At 39.4% G+C, this 13,696-nt stretch overlaps 1 protein-coding gene across 1 annotated transcript in view; it reads left to right on the plus strand.

Annotated features, from left to right (window-relative positions):
* The window catches only part of LOC135506644 (alkaline ceramidase 2-like), a 32,354-nt gene extending 27,438 nt beyond the window's left edge, over positions 1-4,916 (plus strand). The window contains exons 6-7 of the mRNA XM_064925962.1: positions 342-479; positions 1,332-4,916. Of these exons, the coding sequence (XP_064782034.1) occupies positions 342-479; positions 1,332-1,521 (328 nt within the window). The 3' untranslated portion in view covers positions 1,522-4,916. The remainder of the gene's footprint in view (positions 1-341; positions 480-1,331) is intronic.
* The last annotated feature ends 8,780 nt before the right edge of the window (positions 4,917-13,696 follow it).

Consider the following 13,696-nt stretch of genomic DNA (forward strand, 5'->3'; position numbering starts at 1 on the left):
CCTGTAAGTCGCTTTGGATAAGAGCATTTGCTTAATGACTAAAATGAAAATGTGATATTTAATTTCCCATTGCTTTTTACATGCATGGCTTCCTATTGTTTGAAGCTCTTTTATTTGAAATGCAATCAGAAGTCATATGTATGGGCATTTACTGGAAGTTGTACTGGCATGTGGTTTCGTGTTGGCTGTAGTTCTTGTCAATATAGAATTGACATTAACAGCAAGCCATGAAGTGTTGTGTGTGTGTGTTTTCTTGCTAACATTTAAATAGTGTGTGTCACGTATATGTCTTTGTGTGGGTACTTATGCATTGCCAATATGTTATTGTGTGGCGTTTGCAGGTGTGAGAACCCACGTGTATTCAAGTTGGGGCTTATCTCTGGGTTTTGGTGGGCTCTGGCTCTCCTCTGCTGGATCAGTGACAAGATCTTCTGTGAAATGTGGTCCTCTGTCAATTTCCCCTACCTACACTGTGCTTGGTGAGCTTGAAACTGCATGAAAAGTCATTGAGAGAGTTTATTTACATTTGTCATTTAGCCAACACTGTTATCTAGAGTGACTTAGTCAGTGAATTCAACTAAGATAAATAAAATAAATGAATCGTTTAAGTGACAATGTTTTCAGACCTCAAAAGTGGTCTAATGGTGAGATGAGTCCATGCACCACACTGTCTGATATGTAGATCCAGCTACTGTATATGCCTCAATCTCAAATTAGTGGGAAAGATGGGTAGCTACCATTTTAATGTAATCCTTTTAAAATGGGGTCACCTTGATGTTCCATCACACATGGTGCACGCATGATGATGACACATTCTTATGACAATGGCTTTCAGAATTATTTTCCCTTTTTAAGAAGCTTGAAGTATTTTATTAACCACTAATGTAGGGCTATTCAATTCTAAGCCTGGGAGATGAAACCTGCAACACCTTTGTTTTCAAAGTCCTAATCAGATACTGATCTGGGTCACCAGAGGACAGCAATGGTTGGAAATTGCACCTGCTGTTTAAGAAGGAAAAAATACATGAAGATTAAAAACATGAAATTGTCTTCACACTTTCTGTATTTAAAAATGTCATTTTTCCTGACACCCAGCAGAAATCATGTTATAACCAGAAGCTGGTTGAAATTGTCATTATGAACGTCCTTACAACCATTTTTGCCCACTGGGCAAGTGCTTTCACGTCAGTGCAGATAGAAGAAAGGAGATGAGGAAAGGAAGCCACTCAAGTTTGTTGAGATACACCATTAGGGCCAGTTTCTCAGCTAGTTTTCTGAGAAACTGGCCCTAAAGTTTTTCGGTCCTGACCCCATGACTCTTGTTCCCACAGGCACATCCTTATCTGCCTAGCCTCCTACCTGGGCTGTGTGTGCTTTGCCTACTTCGACGTCGCCACAGAGGCCCCCGAACGAGGCCCGGTCATCATGTTCTGGCCCAACGAGAAATGGGCCTTCATCGGAGTGCCCTATGTCACTCTACTCTGTGAAACCAAGAAATCTGACTCTGTCAAGGTGACATAACATCCTCAGGGCCCACTGAGCTTGGAAAATTCCTCACTATGAGGTGCTCCCCAAACATGCACACAAAATACACCCTGATGTCAGACAATCTGAACAATGCATGTAGAATGCTTTAAAATGAAGTACCTCTAAAGTACTTCTCTGACATGGGTGACAAAGTCGACATAACGTGTCCGTTATCGCTTCAAAATGAAATCCCCTCAATAATGCAATAATGTTTATGCAACTTAGTGTCAAAGCACATGTGTCCCGCAGTCATCTATTAAAGTGACATAAGTGAGGTAACATCAATGCTAAGAAACTTACCAAGTTCTTCATTAATCAACTGCGAATGTAATTCTCAGGCTTTGTTGAGGTGATTGTGCATAATTCAATTTAGAGTAAGTCAGTAATGTATAATAGGTGTGTTGCAGTGTTTCTCACAGAAATGTATTTTTTCAGCTCTGGATCTACTCTTCAATGCTCACTGCCCTTACATTTTCAGGCAATTGAGCACAAATGGTGAGGACCTTGCCAATGGTGTATATTGTGCAGTATTTACATTTACAGCGTGGCTGACTGATTGTTAATACTGTTATAGACGTATATTATTTAACCCCTTAGACTCATGGGAATTGACCTATAGGGAGAAATTGAAATGTTTCTTACAGAAGAAATATGGAATGCATAACCAAGATAGCAATTAAAAGGGAACAGTTTGGTTAGTTATTGGAAAATTATCACACTAAAGCTGAGGACACAAGACTGAATCCAAACATTACATTTTTTGTGCATTTTACTTTCAATGTACTTTCCGCCGCATTTGTTGATAACGAAATCTAAAAATACTCTGGAAACATTCAGTTACATGATAAAAAAATATTATTGGAAAATTTGGGTTAGGTACAACATAAGACAAAAAAAATGACAAGTGAGAGATCTAATTGGTGTTCCCAAGTGGCTTCTCCAAAGTGTGCACAGTTCCGAAGTAATTTCAATGCACTTTTTATGACTCAAAGAAGAGTCTTCAACTATAAGGAGCTTTTTTTTCTTCTCTCCTAGCTGTGCCGTTGAGGAACTAGAGCACGCACATATGTAGTTTTTTGTTTGGAACACAGCCCTGCATCCCCGTCTTTACACAATTACTGTTGTTTACGCAATCCAAAACCGGTCCATTATAAATCACAATCTGGGTCAGGTGGGCATAACGTGAAAGATTGTTCTACTGCCAACATGACTAGCTAAATCATAAAATATGTACTCACAGTGTTAGACCTTCACAAGGCAATTCAGAGAAGCAGATAATCATTTTGGTGCGCATAGAATGGAGTCGTGTGCATTCAGATGCATGGTCCGCTGCAGTTTATCACGATACAATAAATAGGCTCATTCTGTTCAGGACAACCCAGGGTATAATGCCATGTCGTCTGTACATCAAACATGTAGACACTATATTACTTGAGTTGATATGGTAATGTGAAGTAGACTCACAGGTGTTTGGCTTGGTTGTATGACATCAGTGGTATAATCATCCTCATAATTAACAGCCTTTCCCTCACTCAGACAACAAAACATTTGCTAAAGTTGCCCAATTATAGCGGGAGGGATGAAGGCAACTTCTTGTCGCGCGCGGTGCTCAAGTTCAGAACAACTGTCAGTCAAAACCCATACAGAGCTGTGAAGCTGAAATCCTGAGCTCTGACTCATGTATAGCATGTTACTGTACAGCCATTGTGTTTGAATTTAGGCTCTTAGCAATCTTTTTCCACACGTATATGGGTACAATTGTGTATACAGTATTATCTCAGTTATTGCATTATCTACAACTATATTTAAGAGCATTTGTATTATATACTTTTAAACTGTAAGGCCGAAAGCAAACAATTTTTTTCTCCCTGTTGAAGGCTCTGGAACACACCTTTTTGAAGTAAGAGGTGTTTAGCTGATTCTTATTCTAAACACTCAACCCCCCAACCATAGTCTTTACTGAATGCGGAGTATTAGAAGAGAAATGTAAGTCAAGTCTCAGATTGTCAGTTGTCATGAAAATGAGAGTAACAGAACTGAAATGTAAAACACTGTCTCAACTGTTCATGATAGTGAATTGCAACCATATAAATACTCGCGTAGGCATAAAAGGGATAGGTCAGTTACCATAGTAATTGTTTGCTGTTGATGTCTTCATGATGCCTTGACAGCTGGTTGTTACGTGGCCAACCCTACTGAATCGTTACCTACATGAAGAGAACTAAGAAAGTCTAAACTAGACAACAAGGGAGTGTTTGCGCCTGTTATTTTCAGAAGGGAATAAGATAAAAGCAACAAGAATAAAACGCACAACTATCTTAATATTTAATCTACCTTTAGGACTAAAATACACTTTTATTATAGGAGATTCATGTGCCATTGAACATTAGTTTTTAGTCCAGGAGTAGATTTTCTCTCTGTCTGGGGAAACTGGCCCTTATTATTTTTATATTTCCTCCTGAAAAATAAGTGGTGCAAAATGTCACTGGTGGAAGTGCTAAACAACTCTGGATGGCCAATGAAGTAGGTCTATTTAACAAATGAATTAATAATTATGTTATGAATTTAAGTTGCTTTCTTAATTGTCATGTGCCAAAATTGAAGTGTTTTTTTTTTTTTAAATACTTTTAGCCCTTAGAGAAATATAAGGCATGCAATGCATATCCAATTAAGAGGCACTGTGTGTAGTGGCAAGCCTTGCGTGAAGCTGGTTGGCTTTTTCAATATGCCATGATCTGGCCTATCGGTTTATTCCATGTAAGTGAATTGAAATTGAGTAATTGAATACAACTGCTCAACCTACACTACCATTTGGAAGGGAAGGTTGTTGGTTGGAGGAGGCATAGCAAACACTTCACTCCAATAACAGTTTTACCACAAGTAATTTAATCTCAAATCAATTACCTTTTTGTGGACTCCATTTAGAACTGTTCTGTTTTAAACTAAGCTATACTGTTATTTCTTTACAGTCTGATACATTTTGTTTTTAATACAATTTGTTGGGTTGTGTGGTGTCAAAGTATAGGGGCAAACAAGTGCAGAAAACAACTCTATCCAGAGTCCACAAAGTGGTATATTTTGTAACTACAGTATCTGAAGTATTTTGTTTAGCCAAAAAGTACATTTATATTTTCCTAAATGTAGAGCACAACCATTCAAATACATGTTTAAAAGGATGCAAGACAAAAAAAACGGAAGTATTATTATTTTGGATTGTCAACCATTGTAGTGAGATGTCTTTTAAGGTATTGTATGGGAAAGGAATACCGTAACATGCAGTGCACTGTTTTAACAAAGGCAAAAAGAGCCGCGCTGGTGTCTACAAACTTTGATACCTTCTACTTGGACTTTATTTAAAAACCTGCAGACATGCAGGATGGTAACTGTTTTTAGAATATGACCGTGTAAAATCAAGAATCACCATTCTGTTGCTTTCCAAATGTGAGTGATTTGACAAAGTGCAAAGCTTTTTTACTTGTCAAAATATGTGTTTTGAATCCTATGACAGCCTGTGTAGTAGGCTAACTAATACCCCTTTCACACTATTGTGCACTCCCAAAGCAATTTGTGCTGGCTTCACATTGTCCTTTTCAGCAAGGTTCCAGCAACTAGTGTATGTGTAACTGGGCAAACTGAGTTTGGCTTGGCTCAGTAGTGTGAGGAGAAAACAAATGTAGGACCTGTTTGAATGCTTTCACTTAAACAACGCAATCTTATTTCTCTCCCTTCCTCAAAGTAATCACAGATGTGAGATGTTTGATTGGTAAAAGCAGTGGTGTTTAAGCTTTACTTTTACTTAACCAATCACGTCAGTGATGGCCTCAAGGTTAGGGCGGAAAGAATTATGCATTTTCTATTGAAACGGCCTTGAGCCAGCCAACCTAAAGCCTACATAATTGTAACTCCGTTCAAGTGAAGTTCAATCTACAAAAAGAGTTCTTGATCCATCTCTCTACCTGTAATGACAATATATTCAAGTTGCACAGTAATATTTATTTTCAGAGTTTATCCTGTTTTGTAGACAAATATTTTGAATGTGATTGAAGTATTTTATATCATTATTTTATGCAACAAAATATAAACTACTACAAAAAAATGCACTGTCTTTGCATTATTCTTTTTGAGGAATTGATTCAGTTGGTTAGATTGGGCATCAAACACAGAACATCGAACACATATTGGAACATTATAGCAAGTCTGTCAAAATCCTGACAAAATATGAGTTTCTTTGATCACCAACTTATAACTATGGTTCGCGCTTTAAAACATGTTGGCTGGAATTGAAGCCTATTGATATTGTACAGTGAAAGTTGATATGTTAAAGCGTTAAGCAGCTGTATATTAGGCCAAGGACAATGTGCTTTCTGCCCTAGTCTTGTCATCTGTAGTCCTACCAACTAAAACTACCTGTTGATGAGAGTTTATGCCACCAGGGGGCAGTGTGTTAAAACACAAACTTACCGACCATCGAAGCACATAAGGAAGCTGTAGCTTTGACTGTGACAACCACCACAACAATGTCACATCCATGTCATTGGAAAACCTTCATACACAGTGGATTGTGAATTTGTCTGAAAGCTGTCTGTATGGGATCAATTTGTGAAGTTATTATTTATTTTTAAATGTTTATTTTTACATGTAGCTACATTCCAAAATATGTGAGATTGATTTGCAAACATTTACTAGATTAGAATGCTGAACTTTGACTATTTAAACAATGACAGATGAGCAGTGCTGTTTTTTGGAATTGGCAACTTCAACACAAACAACCACTAAAGAATAACATTTCATAGAATTCATAATGTCCATGTGTTAGAAATTAGGACGGACTGTCCATGCCCACCGTCTTGATTGTAGATCGGAGGTACAGTGCCAAATTTGTACTCCTATCAGGCATGTTTCTCAAGTTATTCCTTCTCTACTGTATAATGGTTCAATTATTTTCTGATCATTGTTTGTACATTATGTACAGTACTTGCAACATTCCACTGCCGTAATTGGTACAGAATAGAGTTGGTAGGCTATACTTCAGTGTCAGACTCGTCACATCGCAGCCTGGATCCATAGACTAGATGTAACAAGTGGTGTAAAAATAACTGAAAGTCTTTTTTGGGGAGTACCAGTACTTTACTATTTATATTTTTTACAACTTTTACTTCACTACATTCCTAAAGAAAATGTAGTTTTACTCCATATATTTTCGCTGACACTCAAAAGTACTCGTTACATTTTGAATGCTTTGCAGGATAGGATTTATTTTATTTTATTACACACATAATGACAACATCACTGGTCATCCTAACTGCCTCTGATCTGGGGGACTCAAACACATGCTTAATTTGTAAATTATGTCTGAGTGTTGGTGCATGACCCATGGCTATCCATAAAATAAAATCAAAACGAGACAATGGTGCAGCCTGGTTTGCTTTATAAAAGGAATTTGACTTTTACTGCTGATACTTAACTATATTTGAGTAATTACATTTACAGTGCCTTGCGAAAGTATTCGGCCCCCTTGAACTTTGCGACCTTTTGCCACATTTCAGGCTTCAAACATAAAGATATAAACTGTATTTTTTTGTGAAGAATCAACAAGTGGGACACAATCATGAAGTGGAACGACATTTATTGGATATTTCAAACTTTTTTTAACAAATCAAAAAACTGAAAAATTGGGCGTGCAAAATTATTCAGCCCCCTTAAGTTAATACTTTGTAGCGCCACCTTTTGCTGCGATTACAGCTGTAAGTCGCTTGGGGTATGTCTATCAGTTTTGCACATCGAGAGACTGAATTTTTCCCCCATTTCTTCTTGCAAAACAGCTCGAGCTCAGTGAGGTTGGATGGAGAGCATTTGTGAACAGCAGTTTTCAGTTCTTTCCACAGATTCTCAATTGGATTCAGGTCTGGATTTTGACTTGGCCATTCTAACACCTGGATATGTTTATTTTTGAACCATTCCATTATAGATTTTGCTTTATGTTTTGGATCATTGTCTTGTTGGAAGACAAATCTCCGTCCCAGTCTCAGGTCTTTTGCAGACTCAATCAGGTTTTCTTCCAGAATGGTCCTGTATTTGGCTCCATCCATCTTCCCATCAATTTTAACCATCTTCCCTGTCCCTGCTGAAGAAAAGCAGGCCCAAACCATGATACTGCCACCACCATGTTTGACAGTGGGTATGGTGTGTTCAGGGTGATGAGCTGTGTTGCTTTTACGCCAAACATAACGTTTTGCATTGTTGCCAAAAAGTTCAATTTTGGTTTCATCTGACCAGAGCACCTTCTTCCACATGTTTGGTGTGTCTCCCAGGTGGCTTGTGGCAAACTTTAAACAACACTTTTTATGGATATCTTTAAGAAATGGCTTTCTTCTTGCCACTCTACCATAAAGGCCAGATTTGTGCAATATACAACTGATTGTTGTCCTATGGACAGAGTCTCCCACCTCAGCTGTAGATCTCTGCAGTTCATCCAGAGTGATCATGGGCCTCTTGGCTGCATCTCTGATCAGTATTCTCCTTGTATGAGCTGAAAGTTTAGAGGGACGGCCAGGTCTTGGTAGATTTGCAGTGGTCTGATACTCCTTCCATTTCAATATTATCGCTTGCACAGTGCTCCTTGGGATGTTTAAAGCTTGGGAAATCTTTTTGTATCCAAATTCGGCTTTAAACTTCTTCACAACAGTATCTCGGACCTGCCTGGTGTGTTCCTTGTTCTTCATGATGCTCTCTGCGCTTTTAACGGACCTCTGAGACTCACAGTGCAGGTGCATTTATACGGAGACTTGATTACACACAGGTGGATTGTATTTATCATCATTAGTCATTTAGGTCAACATTGGATCATTCAGAGATCCTCACTGAACTTCTGGAGAGAGTTTGCTGCACTGAAAGTAAAGGGGCTGAATAATTTTGCACGTCCAATTTTACAGTTTTTGATTTGTTAAAAAAGTTTGAAATATCCAATAAATGTCATTCCACTTCATGATTGTGTCCCACTTGTTGTTGATTCTTCACAAAAAAATACAGTTTTATATCTTTATGTTTGAAGCCTGAAATGTGGCAAAAGGTCGCAAAGTTCAAGGGGGCCGAATACTTTTGCATGGCACTGTACATTTGATACTTAAGTATATTTAAAACCAAGTACTTTTAGACAACGTATAACGCGAAGTCTAGCAACCCCACAGGTGGGTGTATAACGGGAACATCTAGCTACCCAAAGGTTGCGTGTTCGAATACCATCATGGATAACTTTAGCTAACTAGAAACTTTGCAACTACTGTAACCCTAAGAACAACCAATTGGAATTGGTAACATACACTATGTTACAAATTTGCTCAAATGTATGTTATGCAAATTCGTAAAGTGTATAAATTGCAATTCGTAACATTTCATACGATATGGATGATGGGCGTCCACAAATGAATACATACCATACAAAACATAGATTTATGTACAGAATAATATGAAATGCTGAATCTCCTTCATGGTATTGTATGCGTTTGGCTAGTAGGTGGTTGTGTTGTACTTACCAGTACCCAGTGTTCGCGGGGTCCGACATGCCAATCAACCTGCTATCTGCCAATCACGGGAATGCCTGGAATGTTCTGATGCCGGGCATCCTGGCGGTTGGTGGAGTGGCGTGGAGGGGGTTGGGCAGGGGGATGGAGCATTGGAAGTTAAGACCAGGTATAGCATTTGTTCTCTCTCTTACGTCTGGGCTTCACAAGAGAAGGTCACGATTGGCTTGTGGGGTATCTTTCATTTATTTGGCATGGGCTACGGCCAAACAGCCTGTTTAAAGTTGGTTTAATAAACCGTCAATTCGTAAACTCAATCCTCTGTCTGGACAATTGTTCCTTTATGATCTAGTCAGGTCATTACAGTATGTTTCCAATTAAGATTAGATCAAAAATAGAGGATCCTTGCCGGCTGTGGGAGCACAGTCCTTTCATTTCGCACTGACAGTCCTCCAACACCGTCACCACTTTAGTTACCTGAGTGGTGTTCTTGCATTTCAATTCCAGAGACTTGGCAAATTTGACTGGTGAGCAGTGAACGCAAGAAGTGTGGTCGCTGTGTTCGCTGTTGGTATTGCACTCTGGACTACTACACTTCTCAAAGCAAATGTTGTTTTCCAGCACCAGTCTTGCAGTCGTCATGATGAACCCTCTAAAAATAAACATAATTTACTCATCCAAGTACAAATAAATTATAATACTTGTTGGGGTATTTGGCGATATTCTTACCTGTGACATTGGTAACGCGCGACACATCTGCTGGTTGATCTCATAGTGTCTTAAGGGTATTATAGACAACAACTCAGATCTTCTTCATAGCAAAAAGCTCTCCCAGAACGATTTGGCATTCTTTTGACGAGAGTCGTTGATCTGTCCAGGAATGGATGTCTGTTTCAAGATGGAAGCAACCGAGGTGAGTTGGCTAACCAAGGGCAAATGTCCATTACGCGTGGCATCATTATGCATCTATTCCATTTTCTTTTTCAGACTCCTACGCTCATTATTGGAGACTTCACCCTGTCGCAGTGGCCTAAACCACCCGCTCCTCCCTAGTTCTCCAAATGGTATTCCAAAGCACGTCTGAAATGTAAACTGCTCAAAAAAATAAAGGGAACTGTTACGGATACAGGTATCCTGTGTGTATGTATCCTGTGTTTGCTCTCCTTCTCCCCTCACAGGTGAAAATCATCACTCCCTAATCAGTCATCAATCAGAAGACACACCTCCTCCTGTTTCCTACCCAATCACAGTTCCTTTGCCTTGGTTTAAAAACCCTGTCAGTTGTTTGCTCTAGAGCTCAATCTCTCTGTAAATGCCATGTCTGTAGGTCCCTGTGTTTCACGCTCTCATTGTGTATTAACCTCTCTTTTGTTTGAGCACCTCCATAGCACTTTGTTATCACCTGTGAGTATTGTTTTGGTTATGGTGTTTGTGTTTGATTGCTGGTGGGAAAAGGGGAAACCAAGACAAGTCGCCCATGGGCATCCACTACCCGTAGGTAGACTTTGTTAAATACACTAGTTAGAACTGGGCGGACCACCCACTGTATTTTTGGTTAGTTAGTTGTTGTTAAAGTAGGCTAGTCTAGCTTAGTTTTTTTTTGAATACTTATTGTTTCTTTCCTTGGGTCCAGCTCAGCCCCTTTTCCTGCTCCCCCCATTACCGTGTGTTTTCAAATAAACCTTGAGTTTGAAGGGAGATTTCAGTTCTGGTTATTTCATTCACACTTTTACTTTGTCACTATTATAATTTGCATGAGTTATGTTACGGGTTTCATTACCTACCATCCCCCCCTAGACTGTCGGGCCAAAAAGGGATTCGTAACAGGAACACTTAAACAACACAATGTAACTCCAAGTCAATCACACTTCTGTGAAATCAAAATGTCCACTTAGGAATCAACACTGATTGACAAATGTCACATGTTGTTGTGCAAATGGAATAGACAACAGGTGGAAATTATAGGCAATTAGCAAGACACCCCCAATAAAGGAGTGGTTCTGCAGGTGGGGACCACAAACCACTTCTCAGTTCCTATGCTTCCTGGCTGATGTTTTGGTCTCTTTTGAATGCTGGCGGTGCTTTCACTCTAGTGGTAGCATGAGACGGAGTCTACAACCCACAAGTGGCTCAGGTAGTGCAGCTCATCCAGGATGGCACATCAATGCGAGCTGTGGCAAGGTTTGCTGTGTCTGTCAGCGTTGTGTCCAGAGCATGGAGGCGCTACCAGGAGACAGCCCAACACCGTGCAGGACGTTTGGCATTTGCCAGAGAACACCAAGATTGGCAAATTCGCCACTGGCGCCCTGTGCTCTTCACAGATGAAAGCAGGTTCACACTGAGCACGTGACAGACGTGACGGTGTCTGGAGACGCCGTGGAGAATGTTCTGCTGCCTGCAACATCCTCCAGCATTACCGGTTTGGCGGTGGGTCAGTCATGGTGTGGGGTGGCATTTCTTTGGGGGGCCGCACAGCCCTCCATGTGCTCGCCAGAGGTAGCCTGACTGCCATTAGGTACCGAGATGAGATCTTCAGACCCCTTGTGAGACCATATGCTGGTGTGGTTGGCCCTGGGTTCCTCCTAATGCAAGACAATGCTAGACCTCATGTGGCTGGAGTGTGTCATCATTTCCTGCAATAGGAAGGCATTGATGCTATGGACTGGCCCTCCAGTTCCCCAGACCTGAATCCAATTGAGCACATCTGGGACATCATGTCTCGCTCCATCCACCAACAGACTGTCCAGGAGTTGGCGGATGCTTTAGTCCAGGTCTGGGAGGAGATCCCTCAGGAGACCATCAGCCACCTCATGGAGGTCATACAGGCACGTGGAGGCCACACACACTACTGAGCCTCATTTTGACTTGTTTTAAGGACATTACATCAAAGTTGGATCAGCCTGTAGTGTGGTTTTCCACTTTAATTTTGAGTGTGACTCCAAATTGATCATTTTTGTGTGATTTTGTTAGCACATTCAACTATGTAAAGAAAAAAAGTATTTAAGAATATTTAATTCATTCAGATCTAGGATGTGTTATTTTATTGTTCCCTTTATTTTTTGAGCAGTGTATATCCACATACATCTTTTTGCAGAATGCATATGGATATGATTGTTGAGAAAAATATATGCATCGTCTCTACAAGTTGCAACTGCTCACAAACTTTGGCATTCTGCAAGCAATGCTCCTGGATGAAAAAGCACAAGCCAAACGCGGAGGAAATGGATGTCAACGTTTTGTTTTATGACCGGGGAAATTTAAGTGCCTCCCCCCTAAACCGAACTTAACTTAACGGAGAACCTTGAAGTATTTAGTATTCTACTACAAAGCACGTGCTAATTTTTTTTCAGCAAACTGCCTCAAGTTCCTGTTGACATGTTGTCTTTTGATGTCTTCTCACTTCAGAAGTAAAATCGTATTGTTTGTCTGTGTATTAACGAAATAGGCATTACACATCGTTTAGGGATGCAATTACCAATGCCATATGCTTTACATGCAATAATGGTATTATAACGATCATTTTCCTGAATTAAAAAAATATTTTAATTTATGGTTTTAGATTCATAGGCTATTTGCTGACAAATACTCAATATGTTGCAAAAAAAGGTTATTATACAGGATTTTTTTTAAGCTATTGAAATCATAACAAACTACAGATTCTTCACCTTTCAGTAAAGAAATGTATTAATTCATAATAATAATACTTGATGGGAAGTATGTATTTTACCAAAAAATAATGGACCTATTGTTATTATTCAGAATAATTATAAGTAGAACTATCATGCTAAGTTTTACTAACAAAATACAAGAAGCCTCATATTGAGAGATTGTTTCAGACCTTCATAGAGGGCTCTAATGATACACAACTGGCTATTGGACCATATGAGAGGGATGTTATGGGTCAATTTACAGCTGTGAAAACTGTCCTTTAGGACATTGGCACATTTGTTGCTTCCTGTGCCTGGACCATACTGCTACTTTCACTTAGAAGTTACACCTGTTAGCTATATATGTGTTCAAACAATTTAGGTTTTTCATTTGTGTATATATCATCATGTGAGTCCCATTGCAAACAACTATATTTTCGTAATAAAAACAGATGCAATGACAACAACAATCATTAAAAAAAACAAATGTTACATTTAGTCTTTCAGATCTTGCCTGATAGAACATAAGAAATTTGAAAAAATATTTAGTAGAATACTGTATGTCTAATCAGTAATGGGATGTTTACTTTGAATAATCGACAGGCTGGTTCAGTGGGCAAGAAAGGTGAAGCGATAAAGCTAGTAACATGCTGACCAGACAGGACACGTCGCGTGTAGAGGTCCTTGTGCATTTCAGGTAAAATAATAACTCAATGTTTATATCCCAGGACAAATTAGCTAGCAACAGCAAGTGAGCTAAATAGGACAAATTAACGTTAGCTAGCAAGTGCAAGCTAACTAGCTAAATTGCCATACATTTTTAATGCTTTTCGACCTGTCCCCAAATTAATGTAATTGGTTCAGAGTGGTTTTGATATTTAAACTTGCGTGTCGTTATCGCGTTTGGTGTGGGGGGCAAAATAAATGTATGCAGGAGAGCGCACGATGGCGCACGCGCGCAGCCTGTTTGGGTTTCGTGTAAGTGACAAAATGAGACCAACA

Source organism: Oncorhynchus masou, chromosome 20 (assembly GCF_036934945.1).
Source record: "Oncorhynchus masou masou isolate Uvic2021 chromosome 20, UVic_Omas_1.1, whole genome shotgun sequence".
Taxonomy (NCBI): domain Eukaryota; kingdom Metazoa; phylum Chordata; class Actinopteri; order Salmoniformes; family Salmonidae; genus Oncorhynchus; species Oncorhynchus masou.